At 43.1% G+C, this 24,142-nt stretch overlaps 1 protein-coding gene across 1 annotated transcript in view; it reads right to left on the reverse strand.

Annotated features, from left to right (window-relative positions):
• LOC138282652 (membrane-spanning 4-domains subfamily A member 15-like) overlaps window positions 1-24,142 on the reverse strand; it is a 189,578-nt gene that overhangs the window by 137,069 nt on the left and 28,367 nt on the right. Inside the window, exon 2 of the mRNA XM_069220452.1 lies at window positions 9,713-9,872. Within this exon, the coding sequence (XP_069076553.1) occupies window positions 9,713-9,859 (147 nt within the window). The 5' untranslated portion in view covers window positions 9,860-9,872. The remainder of the gene's footprint in view (window positions 1-9,712; window positions 9,873-24,142) is intronic.

The following is a 24,142-nucleotide window of genomic DNA, read 5'->3' on the forward strand; positions in this document are numbered from 1 at the left end:
TGTGCTTTTGATCTCACCCAGTCATGAATGAGTTTGCATAAAAACCCTGCTTTTGCATTGTGCATGAAAGCATTCTTTCCTCACCAATAAGAGTGGCATGCCGTGCTGACATCGAGTGACATTAAATATGTATATTGTAATATAATTTAGTATCCCTCTTTTGACCTTTGCATAGTTACCTATGTGGAAGTTCTTTGTTAGAGGTTTGAAAATTAGAAGGCATGCAGACAATAGCATGAATTAATGCATATTTACACTTGTCACAATTGCACGAGTAGTGTTTTTGGACACAAATACATTAGGGATCTTTACACTACCTATTAGTCCTGGAAAAAGTCATTCGACCTAAGTGACAAAACATATATGGTTGAAACATGTAGATCAAGATATTTTATGTAGGTGCTCATAGCAACTCTAATTACATTATCATTGTTTCAACTTACCCAAGGATCTTCCTCATACAATTTAGAAAAGAAGTGATACATGCAGGTAATTTTAAAGCAACAGATCCTGTAACAATATCCAGAAAAGATCTCCACTATTACATAAGCATAGAAACCGCTCAGATAGGTATGCTGGGTGAGAACCCCATGATGAAGCATGCCACTATTAGTACTAGTGGATGACAGTTCTTTTTAATACATATGTACAGCCGCAAGTGACTACTTTCATTATTGAGACAATAATAATTAAAATTATTTACGAGTTTCTTCTCTTGGTGATAAGAAAGTTAATTATTGAAAGTGGAGCAAACTAGCTTACTTCTTATTTCCCCTCCCTGGTTGAACTATAACTCTGGACAAAGGCAGCCTTGCAGTATACCACAGGAAACCTTTTTGAGACCTGTAGCTAAATTACCTAACTTGACTAGGTCCTTGCAACTGGTAAGGAAGGATATGAATCAATTGCAGGCCGAGGATTGCAAACTGAGGACCTGATTCGTAATCTGACGATCGGACCATCAGCACTGCTGCGGTGCGGCCTCCACCACGCTCCAGGCAGTGGTCTATCACCATAATATTCAGGCCCTTAATGTTTGAAAGCCATTTTGAGTTCAAAGATTTTGAAGAGGAGCTCACACAGCAGAGATTTGGCCCGATCTTTCCCGTCGCTTAGCTGTCCATCCTAGATGCAGCAGTTCCACAGTAGATTTTCTCCACATGACGTGGCAATGACCACAGGTGGTGACCTAGTGGACCGTGGTGATATGGACATTAAGGGAGGTATCAGGGGTCAGGCTGCGCAGCAATGAGTGCCACTGCTTGCTCAGTCTTCAATCAATCCAACATTTATAGAGCGCAGCAAATCACCCATGAGGGTCTCGAGGCACTGCAGCTTTATGCAGCTCTGTGGAGGAATGATCATTCAAAACCATCCAGGTCTTTAGTTTCTACTGAATCGCTGGAGTGATGGTGCAGTCCTGAGATGCAGAGGGAGGATGTTACAAGCCTTAGCTGGCAGGTGCGAGAAGGCACGTCCTCGGCTGTTGGCTGGGTGAATCCGTGGGGTGTCTGTAAGGGAGATGGAAGCTGATCGGAGATGTCTGGTCAGTTGGTGGAAGGTTAGGCATTGTTGAAATATGCTGGCCCTTTATTGTGCAGTACCCAGTGGGCATGAGTCAGCATCTTGAACTGGCATTTCTTCTCATTTTGGAATCAGTGTAGTTTTTTGAGATGAGGAGTGATGCGAGTATGAGTTTTGTCACTTTGCTCGGTATTATCTGGAGTCTCTTCAGAAGCCATGCTGTGATCCCTATGTAGAGCATGTTTCTGTAGTCCAGCCTGCTTATGATGAGAGCTGGCATGACAGTCCTTCTGGTGTCTACTGGGAGCCACCAGAAGATCTTACGGAGCATGCAAAGAGTGTGGAAGCAAGGGGATAAGACTGCATTGACATGTTTCTTCATGGATAACTTTCTATCAAGAATAATGCAGAGGTTGCAGGCGTGGTCTGTTGGGGCCGGTGTTATGTCGAGCTCTGTGAGCCACCAAGTGTCAGTTCTTGGTGAGGTGTTGTTCCCAAAGATGAGGACTTCCATATTTTCAGTGTTGAGTTTGAGACAGTTGTTTGGGATCTGTCAGTGAGGTACGAGGTGATCCATTGAGGGTGTTTCCTTCAATCCCAATGTGGTGGCGTCTGCTGAACAGCATGTGGTGGGAGACAGTGTCAAATGCGGTGGACAGGTCCAGGAGAATGAGGGCTGGTGTTTTTCCACCAACCAGGAGGGCTTTAATGTGATCTGTTGCCTCAATCAGAGATGTATTGTTGCTGTGGTTAGCTCGAATCCAGATTGGGAGGGGCCAAGGAGGTTATGGTCTTCTAGAAGAGGAGTGAGTTGTTGGTAGATTGCTTTCTTGAGGACCTTTGCTGGATAGGGGAGTGGAGAGATGGGTCAGTAGTTCTTCAATTCGGCTCGGCCCGTGGATGTTTTTTTCAGGTGGGGTTTCACTTCAGAGTGATTCCAGACCTCTAGCAAGGAGGCTGCCATGATGGAGCACCTTCAAGAGCTTGTCAGTGATTGTCATGCTTTCCAGGTTGGAGACCTGGTGGGGCAACGGTCCTTGGGTGCACCCAAATGTACAGAGTTCATGATTGAGATAGTGTCTTGTGTGGTGAGTAATTCCCAGGGTGAGAAGGTGTTCAGGGGTTATGTTTGTGTATGTGTGCTGGTTGATGCTGTCTGCAGTGGAAGGTTGGCTTTCAATTATCAAAGGTTTCACAGGTAGACAAGATCTTGTTGTGGAAGAAGTGCGCAAGGTTGTCGCAAAGTTCCTAGGAGAGAGTTATGTCATTCCCTGTGGCTGGGGGATTGGTGAACTCCTTCACAATGGCAAAAAGTTATTTACTGTTGTTTGTGCTGGCTTTGATGTGATCTGCTAGTGCTTTCTTCTTGGTTCCTTTCAAGAGGCAGTGGCACTGGGTGAGTGCTGCTCTGAAGTTGGTGCGGTCTTTCTTTTGTTTCTGATACGCCACTTCCTTTCAAGTTGTCAGGAGTTACATTTGGTGGAGTGCAGTTCCTTGGTCTTTTTCACTTCTGGGAAAGTGGCAGAAGATGGGACACAGGTTCGTACTAGTAGGCCTAGTGCTGGCCAGATGACATATGGCGATATTCACTGCCCCTCCACTCTGGCAAAAATGGTTAACAGATCTGAATGAGTGGTCAACTATGGAGGAGGGAAGACTGCGACAAATTTGTACGGATGAAAATGCAGAGTTGGACTTAGAGATCTGGGGGAGATGGTGGAGTGTCTGGGCAAGAAGGCTGGGCCCCGCGAGGAACCCCAAGTCCCTCCCTGGGCTGTCACTGGTTTCCTCCGGGATCACATGTGAATGAAAGAGTGTGTAGATTGGAGCCAGGGATCATGAAAACGAAACCAGAAAGTTCTGCGGATGAGAGTTTGAGGTGTATGTGTACCCCCCAGTAAGGTTGCCATGACGATATGTGCTGTTACCCTGGTTGGTTGGATCCAATGACCCCCTTCCTGTGATGTGTGAATGGGGCCAAACTACACTTCAAGTACCTTCCAGTGCTCACCTGCCCCAGATGTTAATTTTGCTGTATTGTTTTATTTTGTGTTCTATGTATAAGTACTGGTAATGAGAATGGAAATAAACACAAATTTAAAAAAACATATTTTAGGGAGGATGGTGTTGAATGGTGACAATAAATATAATAAGAAAAGGAGGCAGGTATCTTCCTCATGGAGCATGTGGTGGATATCCTCAAGTATTTTTAAAGTTGCTAATCCTGTACTATGGCTAGCTTGCAATCTAGATTTAGAAGGGGATAGAAGATTGTCTTTGTCAACGTGATTGCTCAATTAAGCCATGCATTTCTCAATGGATTTGCCTATCCAGGGTAGGTTAGTTATTGGTTAGTAGTTATCAAGTACGTTGGGGTTAAATAGATCAGAGTAAGCTCCGTTCCAAGACGGCCTCTGTGCTCACATCCGTTGTTGGGCCATTAAGCTCTTTTCTGTGTCTGTTGTGCTTTCACACGAGCAGACCAGAGTAGAGGAATCCATTTCTTGTGCAACTACTTGACAAGGAACTGTTGTGGTACCCACCTTTCAAGGAGCTCTGAAAGACTCAACTAGTATATCACACCTTTTTTAAATATGAGTTAGTACTGGCAGTCACCATTCCTGGGTTGTTAGCTAACTGATGCTTTTGGGGTGCCCGCCAGCTGTAACAACTATTGCATAACCATTTTAGAAATTAGATGCCATTGCTACACATAGGATTTAACTATACCTGAGAAAGTCAGCAAGACATTTTTAACGTAAATAAAAAAATGAAACAAGGCACAGTGGAAGTGGGAGTAATTATTGAAAAATTGTTGCACCGTCGGGACGAGCGGCGCCGTCTGGTCAGGTCATGGCAGGGGCCGCTGTCCATTTTACAGGGAGCGGGGCACGCCGTGCCCCCTTTTTCCGGCCTCGCGTCATCCTCGCCACTGCGGCGCGAGCCCAGACTTGGGCTTTGGTTCTCGCCACGCATTTTGTACGGCGCGCTGTAAATAAGTAAAAGCCTCGGACCCCCTCCCCCTTGGCCTTTCCCTTATCTGGGATTCCCTCTTGGGCTTTCTTTTTCTTCTCTTCTTGCGGGAAGCCATTTTTTCTGCTATCCCATCATAACTTTCCCTTCTCTGGTTCCCTGCATGCACCTGTTTCCCTTCTTCCTATGGCATTTTTTCCTATTTTGTTCTATTACCCCTTCCCAATCCAAGATGGCTGTTTTTCCTTTCCTGTTCATCACTTCTTTTTTAGCGGTATATAAGGGCATTGATTTATTTTCCCCTTGTGTTGCAACACTGCTCTGTGGTGGTTTCGCTCCAGCTGGTCTTCTCATTTGATGTCCAGTTTTTGCTCCTGTTTTTCCTGTTTTTTCCTGGTTTCAAGATCCTGATTTTTTCTTTGCATCCTCCTTTCTTCCACGGAGTTCCCATCTGGAGGTTTTTTCCCCACAGGTTTTTTCCTCAGGGACTTCTGGAGGGCACTGACTGTAGTGGCGTATAACTGTCAACAGCACCGTGGTTACAGGAAGGGGTTGCCCCTACCTCGGCCAGAGACGGACTTGCAAGAACCGAGGCCGTACCCCATCTCCCTCTGGTCTGGACGGTAAGCCAAAGACAAAGTTTGACAAAATTATATTTGAGTATTGCAGCTATAGTAGAAAGGACTGTGGGTATGCAGATGTTCTTGTGAGCTGTAAATTACATTTTGAAGGAAGCGCTTTGGAGAATAATATCAGCGGAAGTTGCAGAGGGCATTACTTGTGATTATTTTTGCTCACATACAGTTGGTCACAGTCAAAGCAACTAGGGGAAAAAAGGACCACAACAGTGAAGGTGCTATGTGCTGGTGGTGTTACATACTAAGCGAAAGAGAAACTGATTGTGTTTGTGTGAGCACAAAAAAAACAGACATATTGCAATCAAAATGGGTAGATTAATTGGAATAGGGTGCGGTGAAGGAATCAAGAGAAATGCTACAAATGTGGAGAAGTGGTGAGCCCAGTTGAGGACAAAGGATGCATAGGAGAATTATTATATGATAGAGGCTACACCTCAAAACAGTTTTCCTCTTTTCTGCAGGGTCCATGTTGTTGCCAAAAATAAAACCATGTGGCTGTCAAGTTTCATGGAACCTTAACAGCTTTTTGCTCAATATTGTCAGACAATGCCATCCATGCATTTGCACAGTGGTGCATACCAGAGTTTAGACTTTAATACTATAGCAGACTATAGAGCGGAAGCATTGTGTTATGTTCATCATATGGACAAGCCTATGTCACCACGGAGTAGAAGGGGCGTTCCTAGAGTGGAACCCATGACAAGGAGACTCAGGGATGGTTCAAATGACGTAATAAGAAAAGGTAATAAAAGTGCCCGGGTTTCTGACCTCGTGGCAAGTTAAACCAACTACAGCCTTGGGCCTCATCTGTGCTCACCTACACTTGTCACTCGTCCCGCCTTGGAGTTACACACAATTTAACAACTTGAAAAGAAGGAGGTCCTGTTCCCACCGCCTCTCTCATCTGACCCAGCGGTTTCACCCTGGAGGCCGCTGCATGCCTTGTGGCTGCCTACACTTCTATAGCCCCCCCACCCACGAGCTACTGAGTGAACCACAGCTCCTGCACACAGGAATGTGGCTCCCGCAGAAAGTGGCTCACTGCTGCGCTATCAGCTTCCCAACACAACGGAAATCTGCTCCGAAGCCTGCTGAACCGGCTTCTGACTCGGCAGCGGCCTTCTGCTGCCTCTAGAGGCACACCAGTGACACTTCAACCCCTGCCAGCCCAGCCAGGGATCCACATGTCTGCCTAGCCTTATCGGGCACAACAAAGTGCCTGCCTGCATCCTCCACCTGCCTAGGGGATAAATACACTCCAGGATTGGGTAATCCACCCTTTTTTCACAGTTTCCACTGGTGTGAAGGTCAGTGTGTGATCACATGTCTACTGATGCTGTGCCTCCTCCCTAATAGACCCTACTTTTTTTTCTCACATGCATGCTGCCACTGAACCTCATCTAGTCACCTCCTACCTGGTTTTCGTGTGCCTGCCTGCCAGAACAAATATATTCTGCAGCTCCTGTGGAGCACTGTGTCTGTGGCATTCCTGAAATCAGTGGTCAGTGGGGAGAAGAGAACGTGTCTGTCCACTCACAATCACGCTACAAGTACACATTGTAGTCAGCCTCAAACCCCAACATGTAATGCAATGCCGGAGTCAAAAGCACAGGATCTGTTAACATGATGTCTGTAGCACCCATAGAGCCATTCATGCTCGATGGGTCCCCATCTGATCAAGCCACAAGATGGAAGGACTTGGTTGAGCACCTAGAGACATACTTTGCAGCCACATCACTAGACAATGACCGGTCGTGTCCCATGCTTCTGCACGTGGGTGATGCTGCCATTCACAAGCTGGGAAAGTCCATCTCTGAAACAGGTCCACCATTCACATATAGGTCACTGACGCAGGCCCTGAATACACATTCCAAGCCACTGGCTAACCCGGACTACAAGTGTTTCTTCTCGCGCCAAGCTCAAAAACTACCCAACGAATCAGTAGATGCGTTCTACGAACACCTGAAGGATCTGGCTAGCACCTGCATGCTACCTGATGTACATGATGAAATCCAGGCTCAGTTCACCCAAGGGTGCCTATCAGTCAAGTTCTGGGAGCACCTGGAGACAGCACTGCAACATCAAGTAAAGACAGAACTGGTCAATGGAGTCACAACAGGGCCAGCTGAAAGGAAGAAGACCCAATCCAAGCCTAACCCACAAGCTGAACCACTTTGAAAAGGTATGTTGATCCTCAATTTCCCAGCGAGGACCCAAGTCGAGACCCATCAACGCCATGCACATGCCGCTCGCTCCCGAAAATGAAGAGGACTTGGACAATAATGATATCGAAGGGGCTGTGCACATCATACATGGAATGCGGCCTGGTGGACATTCTAGAAAATTAATTCCAAAATGCAACATAGTTATTGCTGGTCATCAAGTACAAGCGCTGATTGATACCGTGCCATCCATTAAAATCGGTGCTAAAGACACTCCCTACCCAACCAGTTCTGCCCCCACTTTCACACAGGCATTCACATATGGGTCAACAACTCCCCTACAACTGTCCAGAGTATTCTTGACTGAAATCACCCATGAAGCTCACTCCACTTGCACCAAAGCGTATACCACCCAAGAGTGTTTGGGCAATCTGTTAAGCTGCCGGACCGAGGAACGCCCCCACCTCGCTGCTTTCACCTTCAGTGTGCATCAGGAAAGTGTGGAGGGTCTGGTGACTGAGTTTGTACCTTTGAAAGCATAGAGTGACTCAAAGATCACCTTGTGCACCTGCACATTAAACATTCTGTCCAATTGGTCACCCTGAAACACCACAGAGTGGCCTTCCATCTCAGGCTTAAAGTGGAAGATGAGCCCAACAGGGCCATCCAACACGAACAACACCTAACACTCACTGTGGATGACATAGTGGCTGAAGTAAGCTGATCCAGGTGGTTCTCCAAGATCGATCCGTGAGTCGGACACCAGCAGTTGATGTTAGTCTCAGGCCATCACCACCTTTTCTACTCATCTAGGCCTGAGGATGTAAAAACTATTCAGTTTTGAAGTATCAAGTGCAGCCAAAGTGTTTCAGGACACAATCAGGGGTGTGCTGGCTGGACTTAAGAGGGTCCTCAACATCAGCGATGGCATCTTGGTACATGCATGGCCCATGTTGGAAGAACTCCTGGACCACCTGAGAGCAACGATTCAACAGATGAGGGTAAACGGCCTCACATTTAACCGAGAAAATTACACCTTCTTCAAGAAAAAGCTGGTCTTCTTCGGATATTGTTTTTCCCACACCTGAGTAATGCCAGACCCATTGAAAGTGAATGACATCCAGTTGGCACTGGCTCCCACCATAGTCATCAGGGTTCAGAGGCTTCTAGACATGGTCACATACTGTGGATGTTTCATTACATACCTGATCTCACAGCAACACTAAGGGAACTAACCAAGACCAACACCATCTGGAGTTGGGGACCTGAAAAGGAAAAGGTATTTCAAGCAATAAAACAGGCCTTGTCAGCAGACACCACCTTAGTCTAGCAACCAAGAGTAAGATTTGTCATTGATGCGAGCCCAACTAGATTTGGAGCAGTGCTATCCCAAAGACAAAACAATGGAGACTGGGATCCAATGGTGTACAAAAGCTGTGCATTAAGTGAGACTGAACAGCACTGCTCCTATATTGAAAAGGAGGCCATTGCTGTGCACTGGGGCTGCCATCACATTCACATCTATCTCTATGGTCAGCCGTTCACACGGGCCATAGGCCGTTGATCCAATTGTTTATGGGTTTGTCCTCGAAGCACCCGCCAAGGATTGAAAAGTGGATCTTACAATTGCAAGAGTGCTGATTCACAGCCTGGAACCCTGAATCCCACGGGCCACCTCTCAAGGCATGCCAGGTTGGAGGTTAATGAAACAAAAGAGTATGTTTGACTGGTGGTGGAACGATCTAGACCGCTACTCATATACCTTACGGAGATCACTGAAGCCACGATTGACAATGACTGCCTCCAAATGGCTATCTCTGTCATTGCATCAGAAAACTGTTACATGCTGAAGAGGAGAACACCTCCTAGGACCGAGGATGCGCGGTTGATGATGGATTCCCTGCACAGCATTCGTTCTGAAATATCAGTGTCTCCTAAGGGATGCTTAAGGAGAGAGCCTTGGTTAGCAGCAAATGATTGATCTCTCTCACCTGACTCATCAAGGAATATTATGTTCATGATATGGACGAGCCCATGTCACCAAGGAGTTGAAGGTGCCCTCCTAGAGCGGAACCCATGACATGGGGACTCGTGGTTGGTTTAAATAATGTAATAAGAAAGGTAATAAAAGTGCCTGGGTTTCTGACTTGTTAACCCATCAATAGCCTTGTATCTCATCTGTGGTTGCCTACGCTTTTCGCACTGAGCGCTTTGCAATTACACACCATTTAACACATTTCAGTGGGTAATTATCACTAATGAGAGTCTATCTATTAAGAATATTAATTCTACTGACTGAATTATTAACACTAAGATAATTCCGATCTATATGAAAAACGCAAGGAATATAATGGGATTACTTTAATTTTCTTTATCATGAATTTGAGAAAGCAAATGGTAAAAAATTGTACTTACCCCCAGTGCCTTCGGTTCCCCCGTCATGTATGTCTGCAGAAACGGTGGCAGTTCAGCCATGACTGACCTGTGCGGGCCAGGGATGGGGTTTACAGCTGGAATAAACTGAGTGACTACAAAAATGCCATTTCCTGTTGCTGATGTCATAGTGTACAGGAGCCTGGGAAGGAAAGGCAAGTAGCTATAATTTACACTCTATATATCATTCTGCAATGCTTTCAGTCATGTGTTAGAAGCCATATACCTGTTCACCTAGAATTAACCGATTTCTAGAATCATGCACTGTTAAACAGCGCATGCCTGATGCGGGCTCTGTGCATTAAACCGTATTAATTAATTTAGATTATGCTAGTTTTTGGCCTCTACTTCATTTGTGTTTTCACTTGAGTTATGCTTTGTCTTGACATGGCTTGAGATGACGAAAACATTATTCAGGAAATCAGGCCAGTGGCTAGGAGAATGCAACCTGAATTCCTGAACCTGAATTCCAAGAGGGAGAAAAGGCAGATCATTAAACCAAGAAGAAAATACATAATAGAACAGAGTGAAAAGATGCATTGTTTAAGAGTGTGTGGACATATGTCAAAGAAGGAAAAAGAAAAAGCAGCACCTAGAAAAGCAAATCAGATGTCAGATGAAAGATGGTAAATAATGGAAAAAAGACGGCGAAAAAAGAAAAATCATGCTAACATATCAGTGTGGACATGTATGCGATAAAACAGAGCAGAGAAATACAGTACCTCCCTCACTCTGTCATTCACTGGGGTGAGACCTGTTTAGTCAGGTAAACCCACTCCACACTTTGCATATTCACTATCCACAAAGTACTCAACTGATTCCTAACTTTTGCTCTACCATTTTTTCCAATAAAATTTCACAGGCATGCTACTTTGCCTTTCCGTCTTTCTGCACCTCACAGGTACCTCTAACACTGCTGACAATTCCACCGCCCAGCTCAAGCTAAGATCACTCTATGCATTGGATAACCTGTTTCCTCTCTATCCTTCTATCTCTCTGGTGAATTTTACAGCATTTCTGACACTCGTGATGACACCAACAATGGTTTCCGAAAGTGTGCCTGATGCTATCTATACACAGCAAGTCCCATCCTCATTCACACCACCTCTCTAGTGATTCATGAGGCTTAGCATATTACTACCTTTCACTGCATGAATAAAAGCAGAATCGCTTTTCTGGCTGTCTTCAATTTTAATCTAGGCGAGTACATGTGGGTAAATCCTGAAAACAGAGAAGGAAAATTTACTTTTCATTCACAGCTGTTTTATAATCAACACCACTCCCCTCACTATATTTCCACCTTCCCGTTTGCCTGTTAGTGCAAGGAACACATACTTCTTTAAAAAAATAAACATTTCCCATTTAGGAATGCAAACACGGGACGATGGTCTACTCTTTCCTACAAGCTACCATCCCTGTATTTGTGGCCAATTACTGGAGTCGCAAATAACGCCCTGCCTAATAAAATTCATTAACAGGTCATTGAGAGACCCCTTCCAACTAAAGATTTTATGATGCAGTCTATTAGTACATCAATTTCAATGTAAAATTAAAGACTAGTTGCATAAAGTCAGTGCCCACCTTCCTACCACTATTAAAAGTCTTTTAGCACATTCGTACCTAGTGCACACCACCTTTATTCTTAATGGATAAAGACTTCGGGCCAGATGTACAATCACTATGGGTTTCAACTCACATTTTGTGAATTTTAGCAATTCGCAAATAGCAAGTCGCAATCCGTAATGTACAACAGTGTCTTCAACACTGTTTGCGATTCGCAAATGAGTCGCAAGGGACATGCCTCATCAATATTCATGAGGCAGGTCGCAATTTGCAACCCATTCTGAATGGCTTCAATCACAGGGATGGTGGCCTGCTGGGGTTAGCAGATTGCTTTTTAAATGAAGCAATTTCCTTTTAAATGCAGACCGTTTTCCTTAAAGGAAAACAGAATGCAGCAAAACAAAATTAAAAGCTTTCTTTTCATTTTTTCAAAGTAGGCAGTGGTCCGTGTGACCACTTTCTGCTCTGAAAATTTTTTGGCACCCCATTCACAAAGGGTAAGGGGTCCCTTGGAGACCCCTTCGTGTTTGCGAATGAGTTAACACCAATTTGAAACTGTTAGTAATGGCGATTGTTTTGCGACCGCATTCCCAGTCGCAAAACAATCATACATCCCCTTGCGACTCTCTGTTAGAAAGGGATGCCCTTGATATGCCCCTTCCTAACAGCGAGTTGCGAACTCTGATTTGCAAGTTGGTAACAGGTTACAGATGTGCAAAATAGGGTTGGTACATGGTACAAGACCAGTTATCAGTCTCAAACTGCAAATTTAGTCGTTTGTGACAGCTCAACAGCTTTGTACAGATGGTCCTTTAGCCTGCATATTATTTACTAATTATTTAATAATGCTCGTTCCTTTAACATCTATCATGTTCCCTGGTGCATTCTTTTACTTACTTTCTCTTACAGATCATACAGCTACTGAAGGCAATACACAGAACGAGATGTCATAGGGAAAAGTTGATAGGATGGAAAGGGTGGTACTGAAGTGTCTTTGCTGTGAAGCATGGAGGCATTATGCTGGCGCAGCTACTTTTTGACTGGGAAAGAACAATAACCTGTTATTGATGGGTGAGTCATAAATAATGATGTCTGGCACCATGACCCTACCACAACTCCAACCACATCGCTTTCAAGGATGCCCTACGCAAACATCACCAACTGATCCGCACCACCAAAAGGACCCACTTCAAAAATCGCATCAACGCCAACGCTCACAACAGTAAAGAGCTCTTCGGCATCGTCAATGAGCTCTCCACCCCCAGGACCTGCTCCAACGAACCCCTGCCATCACAGGAGTTCTGCAACTCACTGGCAACCCACTTCCGTCGAAAGATAGAAGAAATTCACAATAGCTTCAAACCCCAGACCCCCAGCTGACTACAAACACCCAAGAACCCAACGCTCCAAGCAACACCCACCTCCTCAACACCTGGACCCCCATCAACATAGAGGACACCGCCACCACCATGGCCTCCATCCACTCCAGATCACCATCAGACCCCTGCCCACACAATATCTTCAATAAGGCAAACATCATCATCGCCCCCCACCTCTGCAAAACCATCAACATCTCCTTCAAGTCAGCCACTTTCCCAGAAAGATGGAAGCACGCAGAAATCAACACCCTGCTAAAGTAACCAAAGGCAGACCCAGATGACCCCAAGAACTACCGGCCGATCTCCCTCCTCCCCTTCCCAGCCAATGCTCCACCTTCGCCAGAACAAAGACCTCTTGACATTCAGGAAACGCCTCAAGACATGGCTCTACGACCAGTAACTCCCCCCAGCGCCTTGAGACCCTAACGGGTGATTAGTGCGGTCTATAAATCCTTGATTGATTGATTGATTGTGTGTGAACTCATCATATTTCACACAAAAAATGATAAATTTTAGAGGAAACTCAACCAGAAGAATATTTCCTTTTTGCTACAGACACACACATATCTGCCCCATTATCCTAAGAACAAATCTGGCTCCTTTCTGGGACACATACACATATGCCTGTGCAACACTGAGGAGCTGGACACTGGATGCATTTTATTAGGTGGGAAATGATCTTTACTATGTGGCCGGAACCATACAATACCATTAGGACGCAACCATTATAATGCATGAATCTTTAGCATAGAAAATTTTACAATGCATATGCCTTTACCACACATGGGTTTGCAACAAAAATTGCAAGTATTTTTCAGTTACATTCACACATACATATATACATATACATTATAATATATATATATATATATATATATATATATATATATATATATATATATATATATATATATATGTGTATGTATATATTCAATTAAAAACACAAAGGTTACAGGGCATTGTAGTTAGGCTCTGAATTTACTTGTACAAAACATTAGAAAATCACCAGTTCTAGTTCTAGTTATTTCAAGCAACAATAACTCATGCCTCTGTCATGCAAAGGTTTCTTATGAATAGTTTTACATCAAATGTTACAGTGATATTATCAATGATGTTATAAAAGATGTCATGATTGCTGTAAGATCTGGGGGTATTAGCAGTGCATGGGGAAGGCGAGTGGGAAACAGATGAAAACTCCGCCTTCTGCAAGAGCTGTTTGACATATATATATATATATATATATATATATATATATATATATATATATATATATATATATATATATATATATTTTTTTTTTATATGTAAAATCACTGACAAAAAACAAATGTTACGGGACATTATAGGTAGGAAACATAATTTTTAAAAAACCATAGAAATTCACTTAAAAAACAAAGGTTATAGGCTCCCGCAATGAAAATATTACATTGATATTATGGGTGTCATGAGTGAGTAATTTGTGGACAAATTAGCAGTGCATGGGGAGGGCGCGAGGTATAGTTATCTTGAGGCATGAGTTATAGTTACTTGAGATAACTCTAACAGGTAAATATCTGTGGTATTGTACGTTTCAAATGTGAGCCTAACTATAGCATTCCTGTAACCTTTAGTTCTTTAAGTTCATTTCTACGTTGTTTTGCTCTGTTTCCTAACTATAACGTCTCTGTAACCTTTAGTTTTTTTTGTGCATTCCTGTGTTTTTTAATGTATAGTAATTTTCATTACTATATATATTAATCCAACCACTGGCGCACACGGTTGGCCGCTGGGCCTGCCATGCGGCCAACACCATAACAATCCAACCCCACAATGCGCACATCCTGTGGCCAGGCCTTTAAGGCAACCCCTGATAATCACCGACCCGCACCATGTACACCCTTAGGCTGTGCACGACAGGGTTTGGCCTCAGGGCCTAGCCTGTACCCAGGCCCTACAGCCAACCCCCAGAACCACCCAATCCGCCCCATGTACAGCCAAACAGTCTGTCTCTCTTCAGGTGAGAATAGGTGTGAGAGGGTGTCTCTGGGTATGAGAGTGTCTGGGTGTGAAAGTGGGTGTGTGAGGTCTGAGTGGTTCTGTGAGTGGATACCTGAGGGTCTGAGTGGGTCTGTCAGTGTCTGAGTGGGTCTGTGAGTGGGTCTGTGAGTTGGTGCATGAGAGTCTGAGTGGGTTTCTGAGTGGGTTCATTAGTGTCTGATTGGGTCTGTGAGTAGGTGCGTCAGTGGCTGAGTGGGTCTGTGACTGGGTGCAGACCCCTTATCTCTGGTGCTGGCATCCCAGAGGTAACCCCTCAGGGCAAAAATGCATTTTTAAAAAACCTTTTGGTGCAATTTACTATGGATCCGGTGAATTAAAAAAAAAAAAAAAAAAACGGCCACCCACACCTGTGTTTATGAAGCCCCTGGGTGGGACAGGTCCCATGGCATGTTTAAAAAAAAGAAGGGAGGGGCACACAGGGCCCCCTCCTAGGCTTATTCCTGCCGCAGGGACCGCCACATCCTCAGGGCTTTTTTCAGAATATGTGGGGGGGTCAAGTGGCCACTCGCTGCCCCGGCAGCCACCACCCACCCACGGCAAACAGTGAAAGAAATGCAGGGGGTGACCTAAGATAACTATAACTTGCACCCTCTCTATGCACTGCTAAATACCCCAGATATTACAACACTCATAACATCTTTTATAACATTGAAACAGAACGGTGGTTAATGCTTGGTATTCGCACATCTGCATTCAGATGAATGACTAGTAGGTTAGAGTCACTAGGATTCTTGTGGGTGCCAGCCCAGTGTAACACCCAAACACCACGGGTGTTGTAGTGCACTGATCAATAGAAAAATTGAACTGTGCTAGAAGCTCAATTGAAGAAATACCACGGCACTCCAGGAAGTAGTCCAAAGGTACATTCCAAAGTGGAAAGAAGAGTCCAAAGTTCAAACAAAAGTGTTCTGAATGATGAAATCTATCCCTTCTGGAACAGGTACATTCAGCAAACAGCCGAAACATTCATCAAACAGCCAACACGTTTTTCGTCCAAAGGACTTTTTCAAGGCTGGGTCAGAAATCATAAACATTGAATGGTACAGTCAAAAATAGGGTAGTGTTTAAAAAATTGATTTTAGAAACTCAGATGAGAGTAAAGTGAGAAAGATATAGAATGGGAACATGAAGGGAAGGTGAAGGTGTTAGAGGAAGGAAAAAGAATGGGTATTGAGCAGCAGGGGAAAGTGTTCTGTTGAACATCCCAGTGCGCCAGATTCAAGAAAGGAAAGGGTGAACGAGTAAACTGGATAACAAGAAAAAAGATATAATAATAAACTCCAGTGGTCCGGGAACACTTGGGTCGAAAGTTGTGCACATTATGAGAGGCGTGACATAAAAAAGAATCAAAGTGAGTGGGATCATAACTGACAAGAAATGCAATGTGCTCAAAACACTTATTAGTGTGTATCAATAGCCACACGTTTAAAAATGCACCAGGACCCAGATAGGGAGGTGATGTGGTCATGCCTTGATGGTAAGGAGGCAACACACCAGAAATGTAGGTATAGGTAATTTGCATACGAGAGGCTGGACAAAGTCATATGATCCACTGATGTCCATATGGTGATTTAGGTAAAGTATTTTGGTCTGGTGATATCAGTAGTCATCGGGCAAGAAGTCGTTTATCATCATGTTTCCAAGGTCAGGTATTTTGCGAGGGCCATGATAAGCCCAAGGACGCTAGTAAAATATATATATATATATATATATATATATATATATATATATATATATATATATTTGGAGTCCAAAATTAATGGGACCGAGGAGTTAATGAAGTAGGAAACAAAGAACATTTTAATGGGATGTGTAAGGATAAAATGTATATATATATAATATAAATATATCTATATTTTTTTATGTTGCCCCCTTTAGGCTCCAAAGCCCTTTTGTCATGTGTGGCGCCGTATTTAGATTTGGCCAGGCCCTGCGCCAACCTCCGTCACGCACGTGCATGGTGCAGGGTTGGGTGCTTATAGGGGAGCTGGCCACAGGGACTGGCTGCACACCAGAGTTAGAAATAACTGTAACTATAACTGCAGAATTTCTATGGTTTTGTACATTTAAAATGTGAGCCCTAACTATAACGTCCTTGTAACTTTTGTTTTTTATGTTAATTTCTATGTTATTTTTAATTCTATTTCCTAACCATAAAGTGGGTATATATACACACACAGACACATATCAAAACACAGACTCTACAACTGTAGTTCAATCTTCCTTGCCAGCCGTGATTTATTTAAGTTGTATGGCAAAAATATAAGCCTGAAGCATTTCGGAGACCCTGTCTCCTTGATCATGTGTCAGGAAATGCATACACTTCACAGGTTTTAAATCCACCACACTGCTCTACAAAACTTAACAGTGAAAATGAATTGTCGACAATGCTCAGTATCATGAGTAAAAACAAAAATCTGCCACCTTATAATGGAATCATAGGTCACAGTTCAGCCAGTAAATATAGGAAATGCACTCAGCACATTGGGTAATATACACAGTGGCATTTGGAAGTTGCGAACAGTAGATAATCTTTCATCAACAATATAATTTACAAACAAATGCTCTACTTTCAGGATCCAATGTTAAAGTGATGCAATCCTCACATATTTATGATACATCTCAAGTATCCCACTTACAGAAATGGTGTTCCTTGTGCAATCAGATGGACCTTTACAATAAAGGTGTGATCCTTGATAAGGCACTATGGGGCATCATATGGAATCATAAATGTATGATCCTTCAATAAGGCACTGTGGGGGACCATCTGGATTCATCAAAGGTTGCTTTTGCTCAATCTGCTTATTGCAAACATCATGTCTCAAATTATCATAGCATCAAAACAAAATAAGCTAAAATCTTATAAATTCAATTAAAAAATAAAGGGTAAAGTAAAGCTATAGTTAGGTGAATTTGTCAGTGTCAACATAAACGTTTTGAACTAAAGAAAACACAGATATTCACCAATTATAGTTAGTAGTGCTCACTATAACATGAGCCCCCGCCATGCACTGCTTACAAGTCATATATGGCATCACTCATGACATGCTCTGTGACATCATTGATGACATCACTCATGACGTTCACCGATTTATGACACTTTACTAGACTGTATGCTGCACCACTCCACTATACTGCACTACACCCCACTATAATCTGTGAAATGCCACTCCACTCCATGACATTGATACCCCATTCTATGCTACCTCACTCCAGTCTACTCCACTCCACTATACTCCACTGTACTACACTTTATCCCATCCTATGCCACTGTACCATACTCTGCTCTACTCTACTCCACTGTCTGACACTCTACTGCACTGTATGCAAAACCACACTACAACATTGTACTACGCTCCATGCCACTCTATGACACTCTACTCCACTGTATGGCCCTCCACTCTACGCCACTGTACCACACTGTATGACACTCAATGATACACCATTGTACTCCTCTCTATGATACGCCACTACACTATATGACATGGCACTCCACTCCATGACACCCTGCTCCATTTTACTCCACGACACTCCAATCAATGATGCTCCACTCTACTGCACTCTACTTCACCCTACTCCACTCTATTCTACTCTATGACAGCCTTTGACACCCTACTCTACTGTATGACATGGTAGTCCACTACATAACTCGTTGCTTCACTTGACAAAACTTGACCTAGATAAGACAGCATGTCACTACACTATATAACACTTTACTACACTGTATGTTACACCACTCCACTCCACTCTAATACAATAGACTTTATAACACTCTCCTCTACTGTAGTGTACAACTCTCCACATAAAAACACTCCACTAGATGACATTGGACTTTACAATTTGAAACACATTGTTATTAAAATTTTAAAACAAACATTGAAATGTAATGGAAAAAAGTTATAGTTAGGGAAACTATTTCCCTATACAAACCCAATTTAAACTACACAATCTAAAGTTGTAGCTTTCACTTACATTTTGTTGACCACCTTCACATTATTATAAGTAGTGCACCTCATTACACACTCTTTTCAGATCACTAAAAAGTTACAAAACATTTTGTCATTCTTACAGAAAAGTCTTTAAGCATAGGATTAGCAAGTACCATCCACGCCCAACTAAAAAATGTTAAAAGACTTTTGCCATTCCAGTCACAGAATTACAGCTTTGGATTAGTAAGGTACACGGAAACAACCAGTATAAGACTAAACAATGCCCTTTCAGGCTTTGAGTGTCACATACATTATGCAAAAAAGGAAGCAGTAAACCTTAGGTGGTCACCAGGATTTAGGTGGTGAACTATTCCTTTATATGGAACACTCCATGCAAGAATTTGGGTTATTGATTGATCGGGGTGGAACCCCTACTCAGAGTGCACCGTAAAAGTCACTAAATTAGCCTGTGCTTAACCCTCTAATAGCTTGGCACAACAGCAGTCAGGCTTAACTTAGAGGCACTGTGATAAGTATTTATGCACCACACAAACAGTAATAAAGTGAAAACACAACATAAACAAATCCCACACCAATTTAGAAAAATAGAGACCATTTGTAATCAATAAAATGACACAAAAGCACACAGTGACACAGTAGAACAGAGTTATGAATGTTTAAATGTTTTAGTGAAATCTATAACAAAGCACCATCCACAGGACTCTGGTAGCAGGAGACTGGGGTAAAGTCAGATGTTAAGGCTGACTGTGATAGAGCGTGGTGTGGATACATGGGGTGGATTGGACAAGGTTTCAGTGAATCCATCAACAATTGTGGGAAAAAGCTTTGAGAAGGAGAATCCAAATTAAGGTGACAGGTATGTCACAGTCTTCTGTCAGACCTTCTGGCATTTTTTTAGTGAGGATGTTTCCAAGTCCTAAATTTTTGGGTTAGGCAGGAGCAGCATCTCTACAACCACTTCCAATCATCCAGGACCTAAGGGCATCACTTGAGGGTTAGGGCACACTTCAGCAGAGGCCAAGTACAGGGTTCAATAGCATACAGAAGAGGCCAGACAACGAGCCCTTGGAGTCACTCTGGTAGTCTTAGATTCAAGGAGATCGTCCTCTCTCCTTCAGGGAGTAAGACATGCCTCACCCAGCAAGAAAGTCCTCGGATAGCAGCAGGGCAGTCCTCAGGAGAACAAGGCAGGCCTCAAGCAGCAGGGGAGTCATCTGGAGCACAAAGCAGTCCTTCTGAAGTCTTCAATGAGTGTACTAAAGAGTTCTCCTGAGGGCCCAATATGTATACTTGTGCCAGACTTTGTAGTGGGGGTGACATCCTTGCTACCCTGACATCTGGTTCTGGAAAGTTCTTTCCTCCCCTGCCAAGGATCCAAGATGTCTAGAGTGGCAAAAGGCTAGTGTCAGGTCAGGTCATTTGTGTGTGTGCTGGAGGCAGCCCTTTGAAATGTAATTGGTGCGGGGGGCACCTCTGCCCCAACCATCCTTACAGGATGGCTACTCTCATTCTTTGTAAGGAATACACAAAGCCCAACAGCTACACTATTCACAGTCATCTGAACCAGGCAGGGCACTGACACTAGGCACCTAGGGCCAGATGTACAAAGTGTTTTGCATGGTGCAAACAGCAAATTTTGCTGTTTGCACCATGCAAAACGCGCATCGCGATGCTCATTCCCATTTTGCGAGTTGGTAACCTGGTTACCGACTCCCTAATAGGAAGGGGTGCTCCCCTTCCTATTTGCGATTCGCAATGCGATGCAGAATTGCTTTGTGACCGCGAACGTGGTCGCAAAGCAATTTGCAGTTAGCACCCATGTCAAATGGGTGCTAACCCATTCGTAAAAGGGAAGGGGTCCTAATGGGACCCCTTCGCCTTTGTAAATGGCTCTGAAAAAAGGAAACAAAAAAGTTTCATTTTCTTGAGTGTATTGCAACTCGTTTTCCTTTAAGGAAAACGGGCTGCAATACAAAAAAAAACTGATTTATTAAAAAGCAGTCACAGACAAGGTGGTCTGCTGTCTCCAGTAGGCCACCATCCCTGTGAGTGTAGCGAATCGCAAGGGGGTCGCAAATTGCGACCCACCTCAATAATATTAATGAGGTGGGTCTTTGCGACCCCCTTGCGATTCGCAGATGGTGTCAGGGACACCATCCTGCTTATGGGTTTGCGACTTGCAAACCCAATTATTGCTACATCTAGCCCCTAATGATTACGGCAAGAAAATGTGGCATTTTCAGAATTGTGGCCTTAAATCTGACTTTACCATTGAGGAAGATTTTAAATTACAATTCATTTGAGTACAAACATGACATGTCTACCTGCTCCCAACCATGACCTTCCATTATTGAAAAAGGAATTTAGGAGCTTTTCAGTACCAGGGCATATAACATCTATGAACACGTCTTAATTTTTAATTACAATGCCCTCTGCTCTAAGGGCTATTGGGGCCTACCCCACTAGTGACTAACATGTACTGAAAAGAAAGGTTTAGGGCTTGTAAAAGGTTTATTTTGTCAGGTCAAACTGGCAGTTTAAAACTGCATGCAGGCTGCAAGGGCAGATCTGGGACATGCTTTAAGGGGCTTCCGAAGTTGATGGCACACTAAGTGCTGCCCAGCCACTAGCAGCATTTAATGTACAGGTCTTGGGTACATGTAGTACCATGTTCTAGGGACTTACAAGTACATTGAATATACCAGTCAGGTGTAAGCCATTCTTACCATGTTTTAGGGAGAGTGAACAAGCACTTTAGCACTAGTTAGCAGTTGTAAAGTTCACAGAGTCCCAATGTCAACAAAAACAAACTCAGAAACAAACCGGAAGTATGAAGGCAAAAGATTTGGGGTTGATACTGCAGAAAGGGCCAAGTCCAACAGTGAGTTTATGATGAAGATAATAGTTCAGCTTTATGTGCGTTAGCATGCTCACCTTGTCATAAAGCCATGCAGCCCACTTTTTATATGTTGGTGTTCTGAACCTCTGCCAGTAGGTTTGCTGTACTTAAAATGGCCCTCTTCATACTGTAGCATCAGAATGTCAGATGCGGTCAAACATGTGGGTTTGGGCACCTGGCCCTGTCGGAAATCCCTCACCATGCATGGCCAAAGTCTGTGCATGGCATTTGCTGCCCACTTGTGCCCTTGTCATGCACTGCTTATGACCTCACACACTACATCACTCATGTCATGTGCTAAGACATCACTGATAAAATCACTTCAGTGTCTGAAATGACATTGTTGCAGCAGATATGCTAATATGAGAATATGCTAATGAGTTGCATATATTGACTAATGAGAAAATTTGACATTTGATTAACAGTAATTGAAAATAACGTGTATTGCGCAAAATGTGCCCATGGGGAGTGGTCACTATCTGTGATAACAATACTAAAATAATGTGAAATGTTTAATATTTTATAGTAATATGCTATAATGGAGGATATAGATTTATAATTATGGTGTTCCATATTCTTTAATTAGTTATTCCGGAGGCCTAGTCAGCGCTGGGCATTGCCTACTTAAACGTGGAGACGCGATGAGGTGACGCAGATTGGAATTGGAGAAAAGGTCCTTGAACTGTACAGAGTTCACCGTTGAACACTGCTAGAAAAATCTGCAAACTCACCTGCGGACAGGAGACGATCAGAACAAATTAATACAATTATGTGTAGAGTAGGCTAAATGTACTTTCCCAGGACTTGAACAATGGAGCTACAGACTAAGAGCAACAATTTTGTTACCTGAAGAACCGGATGATGTCCTTATCGACTAAAGGACCAATCATGTTAATGGAACTTGATTCTCAAAATAACGTAGACAGGTGGTAAACAAAAATTATAGGTTAGAGTCATAATCCCTGATAAGGGTGACCAGTGGGCAAATTGTGGGACGGACTGAGAGACCCTAATGAAAAGTCATGACATAAGAAGAAAGATCAGAATGGAGAGGCGAAAATTGATTAGGAGACGCTTTCTGAAGTGCTGAAACTTGGGCTTGCTCCTTGTGAGTCTGAGCCTAACTGATGACTGATGACCTGAAGACGAAGACTGACTTGCTGCTGATCTATCTTGGATAAATAGCTATAACCTGACTGACTAATGAGTGCTTTTTCTTTCTAGGTACCAACTGTGCTGTTTTAAAATGTTTTTCTCTTTTAGTTAGATTTTCCAAATGAATGATTTTTGACTAAACTGTTTTCACATGAAGACCCACATGCTGATGCTAATTGGAGATAGGTAGGCTGACAAGGGGGACTTAGGATGACTTATACTGACTGACTTATATTGCTGAATTATTCAACTGCTCATGTATTGCGATGCTTTGCTTAAAGTTGGTTGCAGATTAATAAAGTGCTGAGAATTCATTGCTCAAGTTGCTAATAAAGTTTGGAAATCATGGTTTCGCTGAATAAAGGTTTTGATTAGAATTGTAACTAATAGGGAATCAAACTAACTAACTTCCATATGAATGATGGTGGTTTCTGATTAGATTAGTTCATGGTATTTCAAGTTGATTTGATTGATTTGTGGTGGATGTCTTTTACTCACTATACTTGACTAGGATACCCTACGCGATCCAAAAGATTCATCGACCTATACGCGTCCCCTTGTAAGTTTACTTACTAAGGACAAGGCGCGCTAGCAGATTTTGGTAGCAGCTTGATGGTTAGTTTCGTTAGAGGACTAGTTAAGTGGTGAGTAAAAGGTTATGGTGGTAGTTTAAAATTAAGTACAGTTGTTCAGATTTTATGAGGTTTGAATTTTGTTTTTCCAAAATGACAATGGTAGCAAAGATGATGTTCCCTTAAGCCCAGAAATGACTTTCCCAGATCCTGGATCTCGTGAGTAAGGTTGGGTATGTTCCGGGCGTACTTGAGATAGTATGAGAGTTGTAGAATTGCACTTGCATAAGCTTAAGCAGATCGCAGGATGTTTGTGATGTATGTGAGGTAAAGAGTAGGGAGTTTGAGTACTCCAGTTTAGACCTAGTAGGAGTGTGTGTACTCCTAAAAGGTGTGATAGTAGGGAAGTCGTCGAACTTCACATGTATGTGGCGCTTTGTGCTTAAAAAAAATAAAAATAAATAAATTGACCACACGGTTGTTGGTGATGTACGGACCCTGCGTGGTCTAAGACTCTGGAGTATATTGACAAGTGTAGGTGTAGGAGGCTGGGCTGGCTTATAGTGGGTACCTTGTGGTACTTACACTTTGTGCCAGGTCCTTTTATCCCTTATTAGTAGATTAGAGGTGTTCTAGCAGCTTAGGCTGATAGAGGTAGCTATAGCAGAGCAGCTTAGGCTGTACTAGGAGACATGCAAAGCTCCTACTATACCACTTATATCATAGAGCACTATATCTTAAGAAAACACAATACTCAGAGTTACTAAAAATAAAGGTACTTTATTTTAGTGACAATATGCCAAAAGTATCTCAGAGGATATACTCCCTTCGGAGGTGAGTAATATATGCAAAATATA

This window comes from Pleurodeles waltl, chromosome 2_2 (assembly GCF_031143425.1).
Source record: "Pleurodeles waltl isolate 20211129_DDA chromosome 2_2, aPleWal1.hap1.20221129, whole genome shotgun sequence".
Lineage (NCBI taxonomy): Eukaryota > Metazoa > Chordata > Amphibia > Caudata > Salamandridae > Pleurodeles > Pleurodeles waltl.